This window comes from Marmota monax, unplaced genomic scaffold (genome assembly GCF_021218885.2).
Source record: "Marmota monax isolate L192 unplaced genomic scaffold, Marmota_monax_Labrador192_F-V1.1 WCK01_AAM20220418_F8-fsc00118, whole genome shotgun sequence".
Taxonomy (NCBI): domain Eukaryota; kingdom Metazoa; phylum Chordata; class Mammalia; order Rodentia; family Sciuridae; genus Marmota; species Marmota monax.
This window is the reverse complement of record NW_026695231.1, coordinates 3,584,843-3,609,726: the sequence shown is the minus strand read 5'-3', so window position 1 is coordinate 3,609,726 and position 24,884 is coordinate 3,584,843. Positions and strand designations below refer to the sequence as shown.

Below are 24,884 nucleotides of genomic sequence, written 5' to 3'. Positions count from 1 at the left end.
TTGTCAGAGATTTAAGCTTTGGGGCCCAAACATTTTTCTCCATTTGTAAAATGTATGTATATATATATATATATATATATATATATATATATATATATATATATATACACCTTTAAATAGAAGTAATACAAAGAATAGAATTTACTTAGTGTTCAAAGAGGTATGTTCTGAATCACACAATGTGACAAGCAATGTGATTGCTTTATGAGCCACGGAGAGCATAATTTATATTAATTGAAAATGATAAAATGTAGGATCATACAAAAGGATTAAAATAAAAATTGTTCTGGATATGTTTTATTTATATTAATTATTTAAATATGTAATATTCAGAAGTAAGTGTATATGTTCTTGTCACAAAAGAGCTTAATGTTTATTTTTTTATTCTTGCTACCTTTTTTAAAGATTAATTCACAAATAAAAGTTGTATATATTTATAGTGTACAATGTGATATTTTGATATACCCACCCATTTTGCAATGATTAACTCAAGCTAACTGACATATCTGTCACTTCACATACTTATGTTTTAGGAAGAAAAAAATTAAGATCTAATCTTTTATTGATTTTTCAAGCATATGTAATTTTTTAAGTATAGCCACCATGCTGTGTGATAGATCTCCAGAATATGTTTATCTTGTCTAAGTGAAATTTAATGTTCAGTTTAATAATCCTGCCGTAAACATTTTTAGGGAATTCTAATTTCGCGAAAGCTACCTATTGTGGTAACATGCCACTCAAGTATACTTTTAAGTGAACTTTTTTAAAAAAATAGTTTAATATTTTCAAACAAAAGGGAATGAGCCCAAGTACATGTAACAGAAGCAATATTTGCATTAAGCATTTTCTTTGCATTAAATAAAAAAATTATGAAGTATATTACATCCAAAATTGTTTATGAGAGCTAAATTGAGCATTGATAGTTTTTGAATACGTAAACAACCTTCTTTGATGTTTCTTATGAGAAAACATCTAGGATTTTGTGTCTGTATTTAATACCTGAAATAGCATTATTTGTACTTCTGCTATTTAGAATGGAATTGTTTTCCCATCCTCATCTTTTTAAACCTATTTTATCTTTAGGGCTTAGATGCAATCACTGCAATTTTGGATTCAAAATTCTTCAAAGTTTTAATGATGATGGATGTGAGCCCTGCCAGTGTAACCTCTACGGCTCAGTGGACAAATTCTGCAATCCTTTCTCTGGGCAGTGTGAGTGCAAAAAAGAAGTCAAAGGTCTTCAGTGTGACACCTGCAGAGAAAACTTCTATGGGTTAGACATTGCTGGTTGTAAGGCCTGTGACTGTGACCCAGCTGGATCCCTTTCTGGGACTTTCTGTGATGCTGAGACAGGGCAGTGCACCTGTAAAACCAACATAGGAGGGAGACGGTGTAATCAGTGTTTGGAGGGACACTTCTACCTACAGCAAAATAATTCTTTCCTCTGTCTGCCTTGTAACTGTGATAAGATGGGGACAGTAAATGGCTCTCTGTTGTGTGACATATCAACTGGACAATGTCCTTGCAAATTAGGGGTAACAGGTCTTCGCTGCAGTCAATGTGAACCTCACAGGTACAATTTGACCACGAGCAACTTTCAAGGCTGCCAGATGTGTGAGTGTGACTCCTTGGGGACATTTCCTGGGACTATTTGTGACCCAATCAGTGGCCAGTGCCTATGCTTGCCTAATCGTGAAGGAAGAAGGTGTGATCAGTGTCAACCAGGTAAGAGACAACTGTGTTACATTTTCAGGGCATAGTGACTTTGCTGTTGTTACCTTTTAATAGGTAATTCCTCTGTTCCTGGTTTGGGGCTTGTAAAAATTTTTATCTCCAACATCATTGCTGTGTTTATATCATGATCCAACACATACAACTATTTAAATTGTTCAAGTAAATCTGGTATATTTATGTTGCTATTTGTAGGGCAGAGGTACTTTAGATGAATTGTAGCCCACCAGACTTATTTCATAACTGAGACAATTTCTCAAAACCCTTTTAACAGCTGAAAAAAATTAAAAAGCAAGAATATAGTTCATTTTCCAGAGAAAGGAAAACTTGAGTTAATTATCTAAATAACACCAGATATTCAGATGATGAACTCAATTCCTGAATAAAGCTAGTCATATGTTTTAACTTAAGGGCATATATATTCTGGCATCATAGAGAAACATCTAGAATTATTTTTAAATGCCACAAAGTAAATGAATAGGATACTGTTTAATATCCCTGCACAGAGGTCTATTTTTCCATTGCTTTCCCTCCTGGAAGAAAAAGAGACACTTCCTACGGCTCTTTCTTTGCCTTTACATAATTTTAACTGAAATAATATTTTCTTTATAATAAATTCATCCTGATAACAGGATAAATATAAGTTTTAGCAGATATCTAGTAGCTGTGTTAATTGTTGGTCTGTCAACCAAAATTAGCTCTGAGTTATTTGAGTCTATGAAATTGAGTACGAGGCACATTCATTCAAAAGGTTGATTTGCCTGGAAGGGAAGTGGTAAGACAAAAGTCCTCCTCTGCATGGTAAGGAATTCTGCTCAGGTGGATCTAGCTACCATTTTCTTTTGTTATTGGTCATTATGACAAATAAGTTGAAAGAGACAGGAAGGAATTGATGACTAGCTAATACAATCAGAGTTACTTTAGACATATGCGTGGACCATGTTGGAACTGATGACCCACAAAACTCATGTCTCAGTGCAGTGAGAGCTTAGGAACTAGAAGACTCCTGCTGATACAAACTCTTATCCACATTCACTCTCCATTTCTTTCAGTCTCTTACTCTCCCTTTGTAGGAGGGTACTCCGCTTCCCCCTCCCTCTCTTCATAGCTATATGGCCACCCCACAGCCCTGATATTGCTTACAGTTTGACTTCCAGCTACACGGAGAGACTTCTTAGCTGCTTCTTGGTTATAATTCTAAAGAGGGAAATTCTAAGTGACTTGGTTTTGTTTGGGTGGCTACTTCTGAACCAATTTACTGTGGCTGGGATTGTCAGGTCACATGAAATGAGCACAGGAACCACTCCTTCAGGGAGGAGCAGAGTGGTAATTATCCCAAAATACAGGAAGATTGTTGAAAGCTGGGTAGACAGCCTAATTGAGAGCTATAGCCCATTGTGCTCTTTCAACTTCAGATTTGTGCTTCAGAATTTGCAATCAGTTTTTTTTTTTTTTGTATCCTAAGATGATATTTTTTTTCTTCTTAAAATATTTTACATTTCATGTTATCTCTGATTTTAGAAATAAGGTTCTCATTCTCCTGCCCAAACAACCATGTTTTTTATGTCCTTTCTAAATAAACCAGCAAAATACAATAGATCAAATATTGTATCCTTTTGAACAATTACCTTTTGTTAAAATTCAATATTTCAAGTCGGACTTTAATTGTATGAATAATACTACATATTTTAAGTAACTTCAAAATTCAGATAAAACTCCAAAATCACCATAACAAAATATGTGTTCCCTTTAGTCCTTTCAATGAAATCCTTAATGCATCATTCAGGTATTGTATACCTATCAAATAGATAGGTAAAGGACTGAAATTCATAATAATCCTGTTTTTCTGAGTGTTTTTTGTATTATGCAAAAATGGCCACGAGCAATTTAATCTTATCTACATCATGGGTAATCCTGTCTCATTTGGGTCCTTCCTGTGATGAAGAAATACTAACTTGTGTTTTCCCTTCTCTTCATGGTCCTTACTGTGGTCAAATCTGTTCTCAGCCCTAAGCCCTTTTCTCCCAAGGTGGTCTGTGTATGTCTACTGTAGTGTTAGCGGAATAGCACCCCTAAAGCCTTCCTTTATTTATATCATTTTACAGGGCTACCTAAATGAGTTTTCTTTTGCTTATCATTTGTATTCAATCTGGCCAACCTTCCAGAGTTTTGAGTCTTCTGGCCTTGTCTAGGCACCCAGCTTTATTTTCTGATGTTGCCTCATTCACTCATCATCTTTAGTTACTGCAGACATTTCATTGGGGCTACATACATCCCATGCAGAGTTGATTTATATCTATCTTAATGCTTTGTTTCTTTAGCTTTTTCTTTTGTTTTCGTCCCATTGCCAGCCAGTTTTGTAAGTTTAGGACATTCCTGTGACAGCCAAGACTGTTAATCATCAAGTATAAATTTATTTCTTATGGATTTAGAAAGAAAAGAAATGCTGTATAGCCATCATTTTCAGTGTTGGCTGGTGCTCTCTGATAAGTTACTGCTATTCAAAATAACACCTGTAATCCTCCATCACTCTCAGTGAATCACAGATATTTGCTCAACATAGAGCACCAGTGATTTCAGAAGTAGCTTAGTCCAAGCCCATAAAAAACTTGAATATCATGTACTTTTAAAAATGTGCCCAGGCTTGTTTTTTTTTTCCTCTGTGTAATCTTACTCAATAAGCCAGCAAAATATAATAGATCAAATATTGTATCCTTTTGAACTCCTTATCACTTGAAGAGTTCATATTCAATAAATAATAATAATATGCATATCATTGTAAATATTTCTGTGATTATGTTTCTTTTTTAATGAAGGTCCTCTGGCCCTATAGATGAAAGTATTCCATTGTGAATGTGTACCATATTTTCTTATCCATGCATCAGTTGATGGTAAAAATGAAATTCTGGCATTTGTGACAATATGGATGAAGCCAGAGATCATTATGTTAAGTGAAAAAGACAGGCACAGAAAGACAAGTACTGAATTTTATCAGTCACATGTGGAAACCTAAACAATTGATCTTATAGAAATAGAGAGTAGAATGGTGGGTACTACAGGCTGGGACAGTTGGAGGAGGGAAGAGACAGGGATAGGTTGATCAAGGGTGCTAAGTTACAGTTGGGAGCAAAAACTTCTGATGCGTCTAGAGTCTGCTATCATCTCTATAGATGATGATAAAGCACTTGTATTTGAAAGAGGTAGAAGAAAGGAGTTCAAATATTTTAACCGTTAAGAAATATTAAATGTTTGAAGAAATAGATGTTTAAAGTGATTTCAACATTACACAATGTACATGTTTTGAAACATTACATGTTAACCCATAAATTGATTTAATTTTTATATAACATGTTAACCCATAAATTGGTTTATTTTTTATGTATCAGTTTAAGATTTAATTTAAACATTTTAAATATAAATTTAAACCAAAAAATATTAGGGAACATTAAAAATGATGAAAGAATCACTACTTATTAAAAGCACTCCGGAGTACATAATGAAATGTGTGAAATATATGGAAAATATACCCAGACTGAGAGAAGGAAGACATGATTTGGAGCTTCATTTCTTCCACCAAATGTCTCTTGAAAATGCTGTCCCTTACCCTCCTCAACAGGCAACCTCTATGTCTTCTTCCAACTGTCTGTTTCCTGTTAGTGGCAATCAGCTTTGTTTTTGAGTTGAATACAAATGATACCCATATCAGTTATACTTATATATACTATTGGTCAGAACTGCTTTTGGTGTCTATATCCAGCTGCAAGAGAAGCTGGCAAATACATCTGAATATATCTTTGTCTATTGAAAACTTGGGCCTCTGTTATAAGGAATAAGAATAAAATGATACTTAACAATTAGCAGTCTTAGAGGAGTAATGTCTAATAGTCAAGAAATTCTCAGGCAGAATATTAGTTAACTTTTGAATAGATGCTTGAATTGACAATGAGCTTGCAATTTTTGGATAGCTATAATTATCGGCAATTTCTAAAATTTATTTATTTATTTATTTATTGGCCAAGGACCATAAAGGCCTCTGGATCCCTGAGTTTCTTCAACTATTTCTTGCCTACTTTGACTTCCAGGCCCACCTCTCTCTTAACCATAGTGCATTGGTGTTCCTCTGGAGATACTGTCCTAGGATTATACTTGTGAAAAGTTAGAATGTGATTATTACATTTTGTTGGGCAGTGCAATTATTTTCATGTAGATAGAACTTTCTCTTCCTGAAAAATCTTTCTTTGTAAGTAGTGTTATTTACTTAATCTAATTGAAGGATATTACATTTATATCAGTGTGTAGAACTCTCATTGAGCTTAAATTCTGGTGGGGAAACTAACAATAAATCAATTTATAAATATGTAGTGATACATATCTGTAGCATTGAGTGGTGATTCTCTTTGAATCCTAGGCTCTTTTCAATAGTGTTTCTGTTGCTAAGAGTTCATATATTATTGTTGTTTACCAAATAGGCTATGTATTTACTACCCTTGCATCAGTGTCTACAATGATTTCTGCTCAAAAAACTGCAATTGCAGAAGGTAAGTTGGATAGCAGGTTGATATTATGCACAGCAAAAAAAAAATATTGATTGATAGTTGGAATGGAAACAAAGTGTTTAAAATGAGTAATGATGAAGGAAAAGAAAACCCAAAACTGGTGCTCTTATTTAAAAATTAAGTTCTTGTCCTCAAAACATTGACACTCTGATAGGGGAAATAAGACAACTGCACAAGCAAACAAAATATAGTGCTTTAGGTATGGTCATTATTTTTATTATTAATGATAATACCCATTCTTTATTCCCCTTTAAGTAGAGCATAACTGGCCATAAACCTTTGGGAAGAAGTTTGTGACATCTGATTTTAGGCAAATAACAGTTTCATCTTTTTAAAAAACACAACAAAACTATATCTGTTAAACTCCATTTACAAAGGACCGGAAGGGGAGAGAGGAAACCAGGAGGGAAGTATATGTGGAGAAAAATCCAGAGGATATTCTGGTATTTTCATTTTAAATTTAATTTATATTTTTATAAAAATTTTCATTGGCATAATTTTCAAAAACCAAAATATAAAGACTTGTCATGTAAAAACAGCAATGCCCTGTTCAGTCCTTCTTCCCATAATCTCCCCTTCAGAGCAACCACCTTTGACTTCTTTAGATGTTTCTTCTGGCTTTCGTTTTTATATTTATCACTGACTTACATACAGTGTTCCATCTTGAGTTCTATGGTTTAGATGTGAGATGTCCCCCAAAATCTCATGTGTGAGACAGTAAAAGAAGGTTTAGAGGAGAAATGATTGGGTTATGAGAACCTTAAACAATCAGGGAATTAATCACCTGGTGGGATTAGTTGAGTGTTAATTAAATGCAGGCAGGGTGTAGCTGGAGGAGGTGGGGCATTGGGGGCATGGGTTTGGGGTATATATTTCTATCTGCCAAGTAGAGACCTCTCTCTCTTTCTGATTATCATGTGCATTGCTTCCCTCCACCATACCCTTCCACCATCTTGTCCTGCCTCACCTTAAGTCCCCAGGAAAGAAGCCTGCTGTCTATGATTGAGACCTCTGAAACCATGATCCCCTAAATAAACTTTTCCTTCCCTAAAATTGTTCTTGTTTTTCTTCCCTAAAATTGTTCTTATAGTCACAGCAAAGAGTTGACTAAAACATTGAGTTTTATGATTCACACATTATCTATTGTCTTCCTACTGTGGAGGATGGGTATTCAGTTCTTTATGATGCCCCCTCCTGAACTTATTTGATTGCATCAATAACAAGTAACAGAGGTTACTTGTTCCTTTGTTATGACTATATAAATCTATTTCAGAGCTATGCTATACACTTTGATTGTGTATCCTTTCTTAAAAAAAAATGCCCTTGCATAGTTTTCGAGGAAATCTCTTAGATGCTTCTAGGAAACAAAACTCTAAGCAGTTGATTGGTTTCTTAGTTTTCCCACTGGATATATCAATTTCTGGGAGGATCTGAATTCCTAACCTTCCTTTTTCCATTTTGGCTGGTTGGGCTTTAATTTTCAGGCACAGTACTGTTGAAGAATTTATATTTTCAGCTGTCCTGGGGCTATCTATCCTTCACCTCTCTTGTATTGTGTCCTCTATTGCAAGAATCCTATGCGTTCTCTTTTCTTGGTATATTTGTGTATCAGGTACAGCATATGCTCCAAGAGCTTCTGAGAATAAAAAAAAAAAGGGAAGTATTTTTGTTGTTGTTCTTGTTGAGAATTTTGTACGTCTGAAATAATCTGACAGTGTCTGAAATTGTATTACTTAATGGAGTTATTTTCACTTGAAATTTTTAAATAATTTGACTTATCTTTTAGAAGAGCCAATCACACTCTTGTTTGTATCCTTTCATTTTTTTTTTGAATCTTCTAGAAGTTTCTCCTATTTCTATATCTCTGGTTTCAGAAAATTTTATCATGCTATGCTTTTTACTAAAGAATTGTTTTTGACACTCAGTGGACCATTTTGCCTATGGATTAGTGTTCTTATATTCTTGAAAAACGTACAGAACACCTTCACAGAAACATCTAGACAAATATCTGACCAAACAACTGGTTACAAAGCCTACTCACATTGATGCATAAAATTATTAATCACAGGCAACTTATCACATAATCCCTGTGTTCACTGCAGACCTTCATCTTTGGCCCCTGGAAAAACCATATCTCACGTCTAATTTAGTAATCTCTGGAGCTTTTGATTCCAAACACTTTTAAAATATTTTTTATTTGTTCTAATTAGTTATACATGACAGCACAATGTATTTTGACACATCATTATATGTAAATACAGTATAATTTCTCATTCTTCTGGTTGTACATGATGTAGAATCACACCAGTCATTTAGTTATATTTGCACATTGGTAATAATGTCTAATTTATTCTACTGTCTTCCCTACTCCCATATCCCCTCCCCTCCCTTTACTCCCCTCTGCCAAATACAGAGTAATTCTATTCTTTCCTAACCCTCCACCCCCACATTGTGAATTAGCATCCACATATCAGGGAAAACATTTGGCCTTTGGTTTTTTGGGGATTGGTTTATTTTGTTTAGAATGATATTCTCCGGCTCCACCCATTTACCTGCAAATGCCATTATTTCATTCTTCTTTAAGGCTGAGTAATATTCTAATATATATATATATATATATATATATATATATATATATATATATATATTCTTTATCCATTGAAGGACACCTAGGTTGGTTCCATGCTTTGGCTATTTTGAGTTGAGCTTCTAAAAACATTGATGTGTCTGATTCACTATAGTATGCTGATTTTAAGACCTTTGGGTATGATCTGAGGGGTGGGATAGCTGGGTCAAATGGTGGTTCCATTCTAAGTTTTCTGAGGAGTCTTCATACCACTTTCCATAATGGTTGCCCTAATTTGCCATCCCACCAGCAATGTATAAGTGTAACTTTTCTTTTTGGAATTAGCAAAACTGAATCAATTTAATTATTCCACATCAAATTCTTAAACTTTTTCTCCTAGGCATCTGTCTTTAGCTGCCATTTTATCCTCCTCCTCTTCCTCCTCCTCTTCATCTTTCTCTTCCCTTTTCATTTTTAGAGAACTGGACAGGATTTTTTTTTTTCACTCTACCATGTGTAGCTGAAAATGCTGCCCTAGTATTTTATGGGTTATAATCTTGTCAGGTCTAGTCTTTTCAACCATCTTTGACTACCCACCTCCCCTGCATTTTTTTAAAATCCCAAAAGCCCAATCTTATCTATCAAAATCAATTCTGCTGGGTTTACTTTTAAATATTTCTGTAATTTGACCAATTCTCACTATCCTCCCAGATACATCACTGGTCCAAACCACCTTCTTTCCCCTGGACTATCCAACTAGCCTCCTAAACTCCTTGTTTCTTCCCATTACTCTTTCTCCAGTGTCTTGTCCACATGTAGCTGAAGGGATGCTTTCATCCTTTAATTCAAACCCGTCACTCTTGCTCCTACTGGCTTTCCACCATGGTTAATGAAAAACAAAGCAAATGGACATTAGCAGCCCACATGGTTTCAAGCCTGTGAACTCTCCCGAGACGTCTGTTGCTCTCCACCTAGGAAATCTCTTTGCTGTTTTTCACAGTTGTTTAATGTTGTATATCAGGCACACAACATAGTACATCTATAGTGGATGCTCCCTATTTATTCACTAAAGGAGTGAATGATTATACTTAAAAATATCTCAGTGATATTTTCTAATATTTAGGCGTGTGTTTAGCCTTTATAACTACATAGGGAGGATGAGGTGTTCTACTGTTTAAAACAACAGTAGTAGCCTGGGTACCAATGCATTCATTGTTTAACAAAAGAAGATATGACATATGCATATGTGCATACTGTATAAATGGGGTGCAGTGTGTTTGGGGATCTTCTTGTTTGTTTCTCTCTTCTAACTTCAGGAATTCTTTTGATTTCAGAAATGCCACTTTGAACTTTGTTTTCTGTTTCTGTAGTCTTTTATGGTGAGAAATACATTGAGCGAAGAAAACTTCCTCAGAGCCATCTTTATCATAAATAGGTGTTTTGTGGTAGCCACCTTTGCAGCCTGCACAGTAAAATATACTGCTGCCGTCTAAAGCTTGCATTCCACTTTTTAAAATATATCTGAGAGTCCTAGATCACATGCTGCAGGGTACAGACCCCACATGGATGTGTGTGAGCAGTAGTCTTGGAGAATACAAGGTAGGAGGGAATGTACTAGTGAGCCTGAGGACTCTGTCTGCCTCTTCTCTGTGGTTGTAAATAGTACTAGCCCATGCTAGACTACCACATAGATTCTTGTCCTACTTCCTTAAAAACATTATTAAGGAAGGTGCATATAATGAAATCTCATGTATTATTAACCTAACCTTACTAGGAATGTATAAGGAATGGGCTTAATTCAACTAAAATTTATAGGCAATTTGTTAAAGCAGCAGTGCACATTAGAAGGTACATTAGAGCCACATTGGTTTTAATATGCCATTCAATAACTTGAACAGAGGTTAAAAATGCTGCTTAACCTCCATTAAGTATTTTAAAAATGCTTTAATTTAAAATTATTTGGAGTGTGTGTACATATATGAATGTACACATACCCACACTAATAAATATAGCACTAAATATGTTTTTCCAGTGGCTTTTTTCAGTGCTGGGTGACCTCGTGATGTTCAGCAGCTGCACTTAATCAGAGGCCAGGCCGAGAAAGGCAGGGAAGGATGTCAAGGCATCCTGAGCCAGTGACCCTTCCTTGTCCTTGAGAACTACAGGCAGAGAGGGTTTATCAGGGAGTGTGCAGCTTTAGAATAAAATAAAGGCTAATTTATAAAGAAAACGGCTTCCTAGGACATGTGTTGTACTAATAGGACAATGCCTCTTGCTTCCCTCTGGTACTTACTTTTGCTTTTATTTTATAATTCATACAGACTATTAGAATGTAAAACAAAGTACCTTGTTTCATTAAGAAGCAGCTCTAATTTGTTAAGCAATAAGCTCACAATCCAGGATTGTGTGCAAGATCCTGACAATGGAATTGGAATCAGGCGGCTGAAATTTTGTTAAAAATCAATGTGTCGAATTGAGGTCTGATTATGACACATCATTGTGGGTTAGTAAAGCAACTTTCTAAGTTAACATGTTTTTTTTTTTTTTCACAGAGACCATTTAGTTTCAGAAATAAAAAATTATAGGTAGGAATCCTGGGCCCCCTATCTTAGGGTCCTCTATAATAGTTTTAACAAATCATTATTTAAACTTTAACTTAGAAAAATCTACTTTCATAGAAAACTTCTTAAAAACAATTACAATTATAATAATGCACAGTATTTACTGAGTAGTCTTCTGTGTTCTAGGCCCTGTAACATGACTTTACCTGTAAAATTGTATTTACTATGCATAATGTTTCTGTGAGGGACCATTCTTTCCCCCATTTTAAAGCAGCATAAATGGACTATAATTTAGGAGATGAGCCATTTACATATCAAGGTTTATCTGATTCTAAAAGCTGTATTCTGAAAAAAAGGTACTTTTCTGAATAACTTAATATTTGTCTTAAACATTAAATATTTGAGGGTGAATTAAACAGATACTCTTACAAATACTCCAATCCTACCCTCAAGATGAGTTCCTTAACTCACCATACTGGCTTACTGCATCAGGTCATGGATACCTCATTTATTGTTAAAAAAATCTAAGTCATACGCATAACATGAAAATTAACAGTGTCCTGGGATGCTGGAATGATCAGACACCAAACTAAACTGAGAGGTCCAAAATGGGATTATCTTCATGAAGGAATTTCAAAGAATTTTAGAGATAGTGGGTATGGCATAGGAGAAAGACTTGGAAGCATGCACTTTAATAATTACTGAAACTGGAATAAAAGAAGAAAGGAAACAGAAGAATATAAATGTTTTGTCATAGATTATGAATATACATATATGTTTACATATGAATACATACATATGTATACATTATAATGTCCCAAATGTTATTAGTGTAGTCATTATTTATATTCTTTATTCTTATTGGGTTTGATTCTTAGAAAATATGCTTATGAGAGTCTTTTAAGGATATTCACATAAATAGTATAAGTACTCTATAAAACAGAAAAGTTAAGTAGATTTCCCATATTTGAGCCTGTTGTTATATCTTTTGTTGTAATAACAGGATATATAATTTTGGGTTGACATTTTATTTTTCTAGCTCTGTTTCAAGTGCTTATAGGGAAAGAATTATATTTTAAATTTATCATGCTGGATTCTTATACATCTTTTACTGTATTCCCTAATACGCTAGGCTACTCTGCCCAGTCACTCTCATGACGCACAGACTTAGGTTTACATTTTCCCTTATAGTGTGAAAGATATCATCTCATAGTTTAAATGCAACAGATATTATCTCCCCTCCATACATACACCTACCTATTCATTTCATTCATATATTCACTTTTCAACAAACATCTGTAGAAGCCAGGTGCAGTGGCATGCACCTGTACTATCAGTGATTTGGGAGGCTGAGGCAGTAAGATTGCAAGTTTGAGGCCAGCCTCAGCAACTTAGTGAGACCCTGTCTCAACATTTAAAAAAATAAAAATTAAAAAATGTCTGGAGATGTAACTCAATGATAAAATGTCTCTGGGTTCAATCTCTAGTGTATATACACACACAAACACACACACATACACACACACACACATAAAAATCTGTGGAGTAAATTTCTATGCATCAGGTACTATGCTGGTCTCAGATATTTGATTATAAATATATTAAGGCTTTGTGGTTTGGTTAGAGAAACTGTCACATAACTGTAATACAGTGTGATAAGTGCAGTATGACAAGCATTAAGTATCAAGAAGCAGGACAATGAGGGATTGATAATTCTTTCTTCATAAAGAAAATGATTATATTGAGCTGGGCTTTAAAAGTAAACAGGAATTGGGAAGGTACTTAAAGGGGAACAGCAGCTCAGGAAGGGGGAATAAGAGCAGAGCATTTTAAACATAATTAAACTGAAAATCTTTTTTAAAGAAGAGAATTTTTTTTAAAGAAGAGAAATTGTACATTGGTTTGAATAATATTAGTATGAATTCATTTATTTCTTTTTTTTTAAAGAGAGAGTGAGAGAGAGAATTTTAATATTTATTTTTTAGTTCTTGGCAGACACAACATCTTTATTTGTATGTGGTGCTAAGGATCAAACCTGGGCCGCACGCATGCCAGGCGAGCGCGCTACCACTTGTGCCACATCCCCAGCCCTAATATGAATTCATTTATTGACATAGGGTCAACTCAAATAATTGTCCAAACTAATCAAATGAATGAAAAGTATTATCTTCATTTGAAAATTGACACTATAGACTACACTTAATTTTGACAATTTTGATTTGAAAAACTTTTATTGAAATGGACTTGCCGTAAGGTGTAGAAGCAAAACTCCTTCCTTAGACTTGACTCCTAATATCATGTCCACGTTGTGGCTTAAGACGAGAGCAGTTTCCTCTAAATGGCTTATAATTAGTGCTTAGCCTCAGCATTGCCCTCCTTTTCTGAATAAGGCCTAGAGGTTAAACTTGTTTTCTTTCTCCTGTTTCAAGCCTTTGGTAAAACCTGGTTGTTCATGGTCCTCAGGAGGGACATTGCTAGGAAATGGGCTCTTCTTTTATGCCCAGGACAGGTACTGTGCTGTGCAAATAGCCACTACAGGAGATAACACCAGCCGCCTTGCTAATAACTCAGAACACTGTGAGTTCTGGGAGCATCTTTCAGATAAAGAAAAACTTTTATGAAATGGGTGACTCTATTTCAGTTGGACAACAGATTATCGTCCATTTGAGACTTGCCTCATTGGGGACCAGGGATTAGCTGAAATAAAAAGAGAAAATAATAAACTTCAGAGGGCTGAGTTGTGCTCTGCATGGGTGAACTCACAGCACTACACGATGCAAAGTAATAAGGTGGTCCTAATGACCACACTTAAGGATGTGGTGCAAAATCATTCATGGGAGTAAATCTCAAAAAGATCAGTTAAAAAGGAAGTAGACAGCAAGATGTGGAACATGAAGTAGAACTAACGGAGAGAGATCAGAAATGTATTGAGTTAAGAAATTAAGGTCAGTTATCTCATAGCTACACTCAGGAGTTGACTTTTAAGCAGGAGAGAAGGGAAAGTGTTTTCTATAGTTGGAAGTCATAAAAGGGAAGGTAATGGTCTAGAATTAGGCACATTCAGGTGAGGGGAGAAGTAATCTTTGAGCAGGAAGTTACCTGAGTCATCCTAATTAGAACTGCTTAAAAATAGGACAACTAAAATACTAGTGGGATTAACCTGTATAATCATGCTCATGAGAGGAGGAGGGGAATTAACCCCAAGGCAAATTCCAAAGTAGCCTTTTCCTGGAAGCCTCCCTTGCACTGACAGTCTCCAAAGTTACTTTAATACCTTTTTTGTTCTTCTTTGCTTATATTTCTGATTTTTTTTCCTATGCAATTCTTTATTCTCCCAAAAGTTGGACTGACTAATCTCCTCCACCAAATTGTACGCCCTTGTATTTACAGATTTATCTAATAAATCATATCTTATAAAAATTATCCTTAATTGGTCTAGAATTCTCTGTGGCTCGAAGCTATTGCTGTAAGACCAAATTAATTCTTCTTCTAAGTATCTATGCTAATGGGTAATTTATCCAAATTGAAGAGCTGTTAGTACATTCATGATGCCATCATCATGAATTGAAGGAGCCAAAAACCTTCCCAGGAAGAGAAATACAAAGTGCCATAACCACAGTGGTCTGGAATCCAAAATAGAAACTGCCTAAATGTGTGACTTTGAGTAAATCATGAATCAGACACAGGAACATTTGTTAATTGGTATAGCTATACTCTATTTCTGGAAAAAATATATTGCTATCAGAGGATGCAAAGAAACAAATAACATAATCTGGCTATCATTTATAAGAAAATGACAGCATTAGTCAATTCCATTGTAGTGAATGAAACATATTTTGAGGTTCATTCTTCCTCTTATAGAGCACAATGTTACCTATTTTACTGCTCTTAAAACTGTCTAAGAGAGAGTATGCGGAGCTTCTAAGAAGGAAAACAGATTAATTGTTGGAGACTGTGAAAGCATGGCTTATTTTCAACTAAAGCTTCAAATAAGTTTAAATTTCCCAATTGCTCTGTTTTTCCTTGTAGAATACTACACAGAAAAAATTCTCTCTATGTGTTCCTACTCTCTCTCCTCAATATGACCAATATTTTATATATCTTAAATTAGTTTTCAGGATAATTTCATAATTCAGTTTATTTGCCATAACTGCACTTATTAGACTACTTCTGGGATCCTTTCTCCCATTGTTTCAATAAAATTACTTGCGGCATTTTGCATGTGTGTTTGTGGGTCTGCATATGTGTGTAACCAGGTACATGCACAAAGACATGTGCACACTACGCATCACAGAAGATCAAGGGCCATTTCTTGGTCATACACCTGCTCCATCATTCAAATGTCTGATGCCTTTCTAATTGACATTCTGGTCTTCTGGTCTAAGAGATTTTTAAGAAACGTGAATATATTTTTGAATCACTTTTTAATTCCTTTCTTTTGCTATAAGAAAAAATGGATTTTGTAATTAATCTAAAAACCTCTAAACTGTGTTTGTTTTTAAGTACAGTACTTGTAGAAATCACTACCTACTTAGTAATTGGGTCCAAATCTATTAGTTCATCACATGTTCATGGTGTGCTTACTATGTGCAAGCATTGTACCAAGTGATGGGGAGGCTGATAAGAACCTCATTTGCTATGAGGTTCCTGCCTTTGTGGAAGTTACAGTATGGAGGAAATGGGATTGGTTATAATTTTCAAGAGCACTAAAGAAAATAAACAAGATGCTGTAAAATTGTAATGAACGTACCTAAAGTGGTCTAGGAAAAGTTACTTGAGGAACACGCAACCTGTCTTACATAGCACAGGAGTAAACTAAGCACAAGAAGTGCATTGGAACCATTCTAGCAAACTGAACAGCCCACAGAAAGCCTGCATGTGTCAAGAATAAGAAATGTGGCTACAGGTGACTGAGATCAGAATGAGCTTTGATATGAAGCTAGAAGTGGGTGAAACTAGAGGCTGTTGGTAGTTTGGATTTTTTTTCCTAAGGGGAGTAGGAAGTCATCAAATTGTTTTAAATAGAGAAATGATATGTTCAAACCACAATTTGAAAGAGATTGTTCCAGCTACGCTTTGAAGAATAGATTGGATGGGAACAAAGTGGGACATTGGTGGATGAGATGGCTTTGGGAACTAAGAAGCCTGGGTTTGATAATGAGTTCTGTTTTTTGTTAACTTTGTAATTTTAGAAAAGTTTGTTAACCTTCTTAACCTTCAGTTTTCTCATCTCCATAATGGAAATAATAATACCATCGATGTTATTTGTATTCTTGTGAGAACTAAATGAGATAATGTTTATGTAGCCACTATTCTAGTGCTGGTACATGGTGATAGCTGTGAAAAAATTAGTGGTGATACCATGTCCCATTGTCCTACATATAGGACACCTGAAAAAAGTATACAATTTTAATAGAACACTTATAAAGTTGTTCTGTTTAAGTTTTTAATAGATGTCCTATATGTAGAATGTAATGCATTAACTGCAAAGGAGGTATGGAAGGTAGAAAAATTCTTAGGAAGCAATGTCCATAGTACTTTCTCATTAGCAAAATGCATGATGAAAGAAGTTGAGAACTGAAGAGTTTTAGCAAAATACACTTGTTTAAATTTAAATTTCAGTTATAATTTTTAGATAGTATAAACAAATACTTAAGATATTTTTTACTAAAATTATTATTGTTAAGTTCAAATATAATTGGGTATTATGTATTTTATCTGGTTTTCCTACCAAAGATGTCTCTAAGATAAGCAACTGAATAGATGGTATGCTATGCTGAAATGGAGAGGAATAGAGGGAGTCTGGTTTTTAGCTGAAAGATTATGAAGTAGGTTTTAAATACACTGAATTTAGGTGTCTTGGAGATACAAAAGTATGATGTAAATTATTTACTCAGTTTTTCTTTGGTCATAATTGACACACTCATTAAGAATATCTGTAACCATATTTGTACTGGGAATTGGGTAGTGCCATAATAGAATATCCTATTTTTCTATGTAATCAAAATGTTATCTTTTTAATAGAAGACTAGGAAAAAAGCATATATAAATTTTTTTAATTTCTTTATTTCCAGGTTTTTATATTTCTCCAGGCAGTGCTGCTGGCTGCCTGCCATGTTCATGCCATGCAACTGGTGCAGTTAATCACATCTGTAATAGCCTAACTGGCCAGTGCAGGTGCCAAGATGCTTCCATTGCTGGGCAAAGCTGTGACCAATGTAAAGATCATTACTTTGGATTTGATCCTCAGACTGGAAGGTAAATCTTTATAAGAGTGAATTATTTAATATTGTAGTATTTACATTTGCAATTTCTGTTTCTTTACTAACAGTAATTTTGGGCAGTCTTAAGGCACTATATTTTATTAAAAGAGTCCTTTTATCAGTATATTTTTATTCATTGACATTTATTAAACCTAATTGTGATCTTTGACTATTTCTTGGAGTAGGTTGCTGTGCATTGACCTGTACTAGAGTCTGATAATAATACTGAATAAGATAAAAATATTTTTTACCTCAAAAAGTTTAGTATCTGGATGTGGAGAAAAGTAGGTAACAGACACCTAGTAAGAAAACACATACAGAAAATATATGTAAGACAGCTGGAAATACGTATATATGCATGCTTTGGTCTACATGGCTACTATATTTATTGTTTATTGCATCTATTTATGTTTTCCTTGTATTTCTAATTTAGGTTTAAAGATTGACAGATGAGAAATCTAATTTCTTGTTTATGATATGATTTTTTTTCAGTGTATAAAGTGCAATTTGAAAATAAATTAATCACTTTTCAAAGTTACCCTGTGTTTAATATTCTATTTCTTATTTCCTGTATATCCAAGGGGATATTTGCCTTTACTCATTTGAGTTCTTTGCTATATTTTAAAATATGAGCTACAGAATCAGTTCAATCTCCTTTCTCTTTTTCCCCAAATCCCTTTCTCTCTCTTACTTCAGATTACGAGCTTATCAAGAGTCCAGACTCTATTATGTCTTTTAAAAAGTGTTCCTACGACTAAGAAATGGGTCTTGTGTTCTGAACTTAGGAGATGCATAACATCAGTAGAATCTTTTTCTCAATATTTGCATGTGTTTAAATATAAGTAATTATGTCTGTCTGTCTTTCTGCTGGGAATGGAACCTAGGTGCTAGCACACAGGAAGCAAATACTCTAATACGGGGCTCCGTGCCCAGCTTTATTTGGGCTCTTTTTAGCACATAGTCTCTGCAGACTGTCTTTTGGCTCTTACACATCTCATGGACTCCTCCATTAGAGTATAGATAAGGTGACAGTTAATTTTTTGCAAAAGAACTAAAACCATTTTATTCTTATTTTCTTTTAAAATTTAATTTGATTTAAAAAGAGTACAGAAAGCCCATGGTATAGTGAATGTTAAAGGAAAGAACTGTTAGGATTTTAATAGTAAACTGGAGTCAGTATGGCACTGTACACAATTTTTATTGAAAGAACATTCTAAAAATTTCTGAGTTGCAACTCTAGGGTTGGTTTGTTCTACTCCTGGCTCCCTCTCTCTTTAAATGTCCTATCTTTTCCATAATTCTGACCACACATACTTAGAAAAAGAAGAATCTTCTTCTCAACCATCTGTCTTCTTTCCAACATTCATGCCCATCAGTGATGGTGTTGTGTGACACTCTCATACCCATTTTGTTCTACTGATCCCTCTTGTTATTCTTTCTGGGGTTATCACCAAAGCCTTGCTCAATGTCCAAGAACTATCTAATTGTTCCAGCTTTTGACTTAACTTATTTTTATTTGACTGAAACCTTATTATCTTCATTACACCCTTTTCTTTATCCTTCAGTGTTCTTATACTCAAAGCTGACCTTTACCCACTCTGTTTCTCTCCCACTTTCTACCCATCTCACTTTCTACTTCAAGTTAATCTAAGCCCAAGAACTGCTTACAGAATAGTGTTCTATCATCTATCACTCTGCAGTAGGCCTGGCTAGCACTGGAGTTGAACTCCCTGGGTTAGAAGGTAGATTGAAATGTTTACCCAAATTGATGAGGAATAGGAAGAGCCAAAGAAGGATGTATAAGCTACATTACTGGAAGGTACTGAAATTAACATCAAGAAAGAAGAATTCAGTCAAATAAAAGAGATGACAGCAGGATGGAGTCTAGGAGATAGAGCCAAATGCTGGGTAGATTTCAAAAGAATAAAAAAATCCAGAGTAATTGTGGGTTTAAAGCAAAAATACTCATGATAAGTTTTGTATAAATAAAATCAGTTCTCTTATACATATTGATTCAGGGAGGTAACTACCTTTGTAAAGTTACAAATTATCTTTTGAAATTACAATACTTTTCTTCTATCCTTATATCTCTTGTTGTTATTCTTAGAGGCTTTTGTTCATTAAGTATCTTATTAGGGGAATTTTTATAATTCAGATCTGGAATATACACTCAAGGTCCATGTATTAAAGTACTGGTTCCCAGCTTGGTGCTTTGGGAACTGATAGTAACTTTAAGAGGTGGGGCCTAATGGGAGGTCTTTAGATCACTGTATGTGTGTGTGATGGTGGTGGGGCGTGCCCCAGAGAGGAATAGTAGGACCAATTCACTTTTTTCTTGCTCCTTTTTACATCTTGGCCATGAGGTAAACAGTTTTGCTTTGCTACAGACCTATAACATGATGTCCCACCGTAGACCAAAAGAAGTGACTGATTTTGGACTGAAACCTGTGAGCCAAAACCTTTCTTTTTATAAGTTGATTATCTCAGGTCTTTGTTATAGTGACAAAAAAAAATAATAATAACCCTAATTAACATAGGGATGGCATTTTTTCCTTCTAACTTCTGCCAGTGTACTGAACTATTTTTCTGTCTACTTATGCACTTCTTTGGCCTCTTCATTCATTTAATCCCTACTCCAGCGTCGTCCTGGATTCTCTACTTCTCCAATATTCCTAATCTTAGAAATGCTCTTCTATGAACATGACGTCTCTTCAAATCTGTCATCCCTGAACCATCGCATAACTTGCTACTTAACTTCTTTTAATGCCTACTCCAGTACCCCTACCTGGTCCTCTTTTGATCAGCCCTCTCTTTGAGCAGCCTCATGCTACTAAGATCTTTCCCTTCTGCCATACTATGAGCCAGCTGCAGAGATGATTGCCTTCCTCATGTCCTTAATCTGTGACAATGTGCAGGAAGATCATGCACCTGTGCTTACTGACAGCGTGGCCCTGCATATGCTTCTCATCACCTCACTCTCTGGCCCCTTTGAACTGTTACCAGTCTTTGAATTTCAACTTCCTGCCTTTGCCCTTGCAGATTATTTAGGCCTCTGTTTTATAGAAAGAGGACCTGCATATCTATCTCCAGGTTATCTTCTCTCCACCTTCAACCTGCACACTTTTTCATGCATGTTTAATTTTTCATCTATTAATAGAAGAAGAAACAATGTGTCTTTTTCTAAAAAATAACCTATTGGCTGTTCTTGATGTGACCCCTACTAGTTTCTTTCTTTTGTTCCTCCCTTTCCTTCTTCCCTTTGAACTTTACTCCATAAAATCCTCCCCTTTTTCAAACTTAAACTCTCTTCACTGGCTATAACATTCTGCAAATATCTTCTTCATCGCCATCTCAAAACCCCTTCCCTTGACTCTGCCCTACTTTATGAGTCCTGTGTAATCTCTTAGTCTTCTACTTACTGACATTTAAGCACAGGGGTTTTTTTTCTTCATTTTGTCCCATTACCATTTGTTCCTCGGCTACCACAATTTGCACAAACCCTATAAAATGTAATCAATCAATGACTACTAGTTTAATGACTGTGTGTGTGTGTGTGTGTGTGTGTTTTCAAAGTTAGAGGCTGGAACATTGCTAGAAAAATATCTACCATTTAACTACATCCCCAGCTTCCTAGATGACTCTAAAAACTCTCATCCAAATCAAGGAAAGGTATTTAATAAGATGTAATGGATAAAAAAAATATGGGTTATAGAAAACGAGAATTAGACAACTGTGTCTCCCTGGACATATACATGGAGGTCAGTGGCACTTGCCACTGAAGTCATCAGAAGGTGGCAGTAGGCCCCTGGAAGGCTGATATGGATCTCTTTCTAGAGTTGGGTGAGGCCAGTGCACTGATGTCTGTCTTAGACCTAGCAAATTTAAATGAGGACAGATAGTCTGGCCAGATTTTGAAAAGCAAGCTGGAAGAAAGTATGCTATGTAGTTTATATAGCCAGAGTTCATCAGGACAAGGCCTTACAAGCATCATAAGAAAGACAGAGAGCATGAGGTTGTCTTATTGTCTGCATAGAGTGCTGTCAGGAAGACGGAAGAGGCCTGAATAAAAGAAAAGGTGAGAGTCCTGTGGCTAAATTAGTAAGCAGCTAGTTAGAATAGAGATGTGTATGATCACACTGAGACTACATGGGGGAGAGAGTTCCAGGAGGGGCCCCGAGCAATCAATGAAGAAATCACAAAAGTTCTGCCCTCAGTGAACAGCTGGCCTTAAACATATGCAAGGTCCGAGGACACAGCCTATTTTGGAATTTGCTGGTCCAGTGAATGCCAGGCCCTCTCACAGCCTGCACACAGAGATGTGTTGTAGAAAGAGAAGGAGCCAATCAAGAGAACTCCTCTGGTTGGAGACTTGCCACCTTCATCACATCCTAGCTAGAACAAAGGTGAGAGAAGTGTGTTCTTTAAATGTCTAACTAGAATGTTGACTAAAACACAGAATTAGATATTTGATCTTCTGGATCAAATCTGTTTTACATCTTAAGGTAATTCAGTATGTCTGTTGCCTCAGAAAGGACAGAGAACTATATGACTGATTTACTTTGTATCCTGGTGGAAGATGAGGAAATTAGCTCCTCATAATAGATTTAATGAGTCAATGAAAGACAAAATTGATCTGTGATTGCTTCTTATGATTCATGGTTTTTCATTGTGATCATTCCATTGTCTTTTTCATGATCTCTTCCTTAGGTGCCCCTATATGCTACTTCTCTGATTTGTTTCATGTCTCTTGCTGGTCACTCCTTGTTAATACGCCCCTTCAATTTACACATCTGTGTCCACAGTTTCAACCGCTGCACACATGTTAATGACTCTTGAAAAGATTATCATCTATTCAGTTTCTTACCATGGGCACCAGATATCTCTGAGATTTTACACTTGTGTATCTCACAAGCAATTCATTTTTTTTTTTTTTTTTGGTACTGGTAATTAAACCCTGGGCCACTCCACCACTGAGCCACATCTCCAATTTGTTTTCTTATTTTTTTTTTTTATTTTGAGTTAGGGTCTCACTAAGTTTCTGAGGGTCTTACTACATGGCTGAAGCTGACCTCAAACTTGGAATCCTCCTGCCTTCACCTCCTAAATCACTGGGATTCCAGTGTGAGTGAGTACGCCCAACTGCATTCCATTCTTAATATAGCCACAGAACTAATATCCTTTATGTTAGTTTTCTCAACCACCCCCCAAATAAACAAATGTCTCATGCCATCCTCACCTTAATAAAAGAAATATAAACCTTCAAGTACTTATTCTAAACCACTAATGTTTGAGTGGGACTTGTAATTCTCTTTGTATTGGTAGAATTGGTTCTGATATGAAGTAGAATTGATAACAGGCCACTGCTGGGAAAAGATACGGAAGGCAAGGGTCACCATATATAATGCAGCTCCTCTGAAAAGAATAGAAAGGATAAAACGTCCCATGACCTCTTGGGGCCCAAGGCAGTCAGCAGAATTTGCCATGTGCATTGCTTACAATTTGAGTTGACCCTTCTATTCCACTGATGAATTTTGCTGTCTCTTTTCACTTTAGCATTGATAATCATTGGAGAGGAAATCCTCTAGCACAGAAGGTCATAGAGGAAAAATATTTCAAAATTTGACAATGAGAATTGCTTGAGTTTATATGTTTACTCATCATTGAGAAGGGATAAAAATGGACTTTCTTCTTTTTATGTTTTCCAATTTCTTGAATGATAGTGTTCTTGAATGTCTTTGTTGGCTTCTGGTGTTATTGTATATAGACTCACTTTAGCTATTTTTGAAAATGTGTACAAAAATGGCTAAAATATATGGGAATCCATCTAGCATGAGAAATGTTTATTTCTTGAAGGAAAAAGTTCACTCGGTCTAAATGTCTATGGACATATAGTATAGGAAAATAACTAAGTGATCATGTTAAAAAAATTAAATAGGAAGAAATTAGCTAAAATCAACTGATTGTGTTTGAACTCTAGGTACTATGGCAAATGCTTACAAATATAAATTTATTAATTTCCAATATCTACAATAAAATGTGTTTTGTTGTTAAGAAGATAAAATATCATTGTATTTCTTAATCAATTTTGGAAAACACACTGACTTCCTCATCTGAATTTTTCATTTCCATATTCAGAGACTCATATTCATCCCTCCATAAAGCTCACACCTATTCCCTCTCTTTATTATTCATTGCAATGTTTGCTGTCTTTTTTTTTCTTGGTTTATTTTCTACAAAATAAAATAGAACCTGATCCTAAACTGTAGAAACAATAGCAAAAATCCACCCAACACACCCATAAGTTCCCAGAAACGATCTGGAAAAGCGTTCACCTGTTTCCCCCTCAAAAGGTTCATTCTTCAAAAGTTACCAATCAGAAAAAGGGGGCATATATGTAAAAGAGCTGATTCAAGTTTAAACATTCCTCCATTTATCTCTGACACATAAAGCAAACATGGTTTAATCAGTATTGAAAACAACGAGGCAAACAAAGATGTCTTCCAGCTGAAAAAAAATCAATACAGCAAAAAAGGCATATTGTATGTGTATAACCCCAAAACAATGAGACAAAAACGGACTGTATTCACTTTGTCTCAGAGCCTTATTTGACCCTCTGCCCTCTCTAGGGCTGTCCTCTTGTTGACCTGTACCTGTGATTCCTCTTTCCCCAGACCTAAGTCTGCTCCAGTTCCTCTGATCTCTACCATTTCCTTATATAACATCTGCCTGTTACAACCCTCAAGGTTTCCCCTGATGATGAATCCTCTCTGTGTTCATTAGTCACAGTTTGCCTTGTGTAAGCCTTAAGGAGTTAGGAGGATCACTACTTGCCTTATTTACCAGCTGATGTTCCTTGAACTCTAATTGTCCTCAGGTGACAGAGAATAAGGCTCTAGGCTGGCCAAGAATCCGAAAGCTCAGACTGCTAAAACACGAGGAAAACTTCTGTCATGAGATTCTTTTTGATTGTACTGCAGACGTTCTCCATTTTAACACTGTGTTGTAAATTTGGTTGGGTAATCTTTTCACATGCCTCTTTCCAATTGATCTCAATTTGGTGTTTACTCTGAGCACCAGCTCAAATGACTTCAAATGACAGCAGACAACTTTCTTGTCAACTGATCTCCTTTTATGGTGTGACAATGGAAAGTTTGGGAGGGATGTGTCTCCTAGATTCCTGCTTCTCTGTGACTCTGTAAGACAGCTG

The 24,884-nt window shown here is 35.5% G+C and overlaps 1 protein-coding gene across 1 annotated transcript in view; it reads left to right on the top strand.

Moving 5' to 3' along the window:
• The window catches only part of Ush2a (usherin), a 763,436-nt gene that overhangs the window by 183,006 nt on the left and 555,546 nt on the right, over window positions 1-24,884 (top strand). Inside the window, exons 12-13 of the mRNA XM_046438452.2 lie at window positions 1,084-1,725; window positions 17,489-17,672. Of these exons, the coding sequence (XP_046294408.1) occupies window positions 1,084-1,725; window positions 17,489-17,672 (826 nt within the window). The remainder of the gene's footprint in view (window positions 1-1,083; window positions 1,726-17,488; window positions 17,673-24,884) is intronic.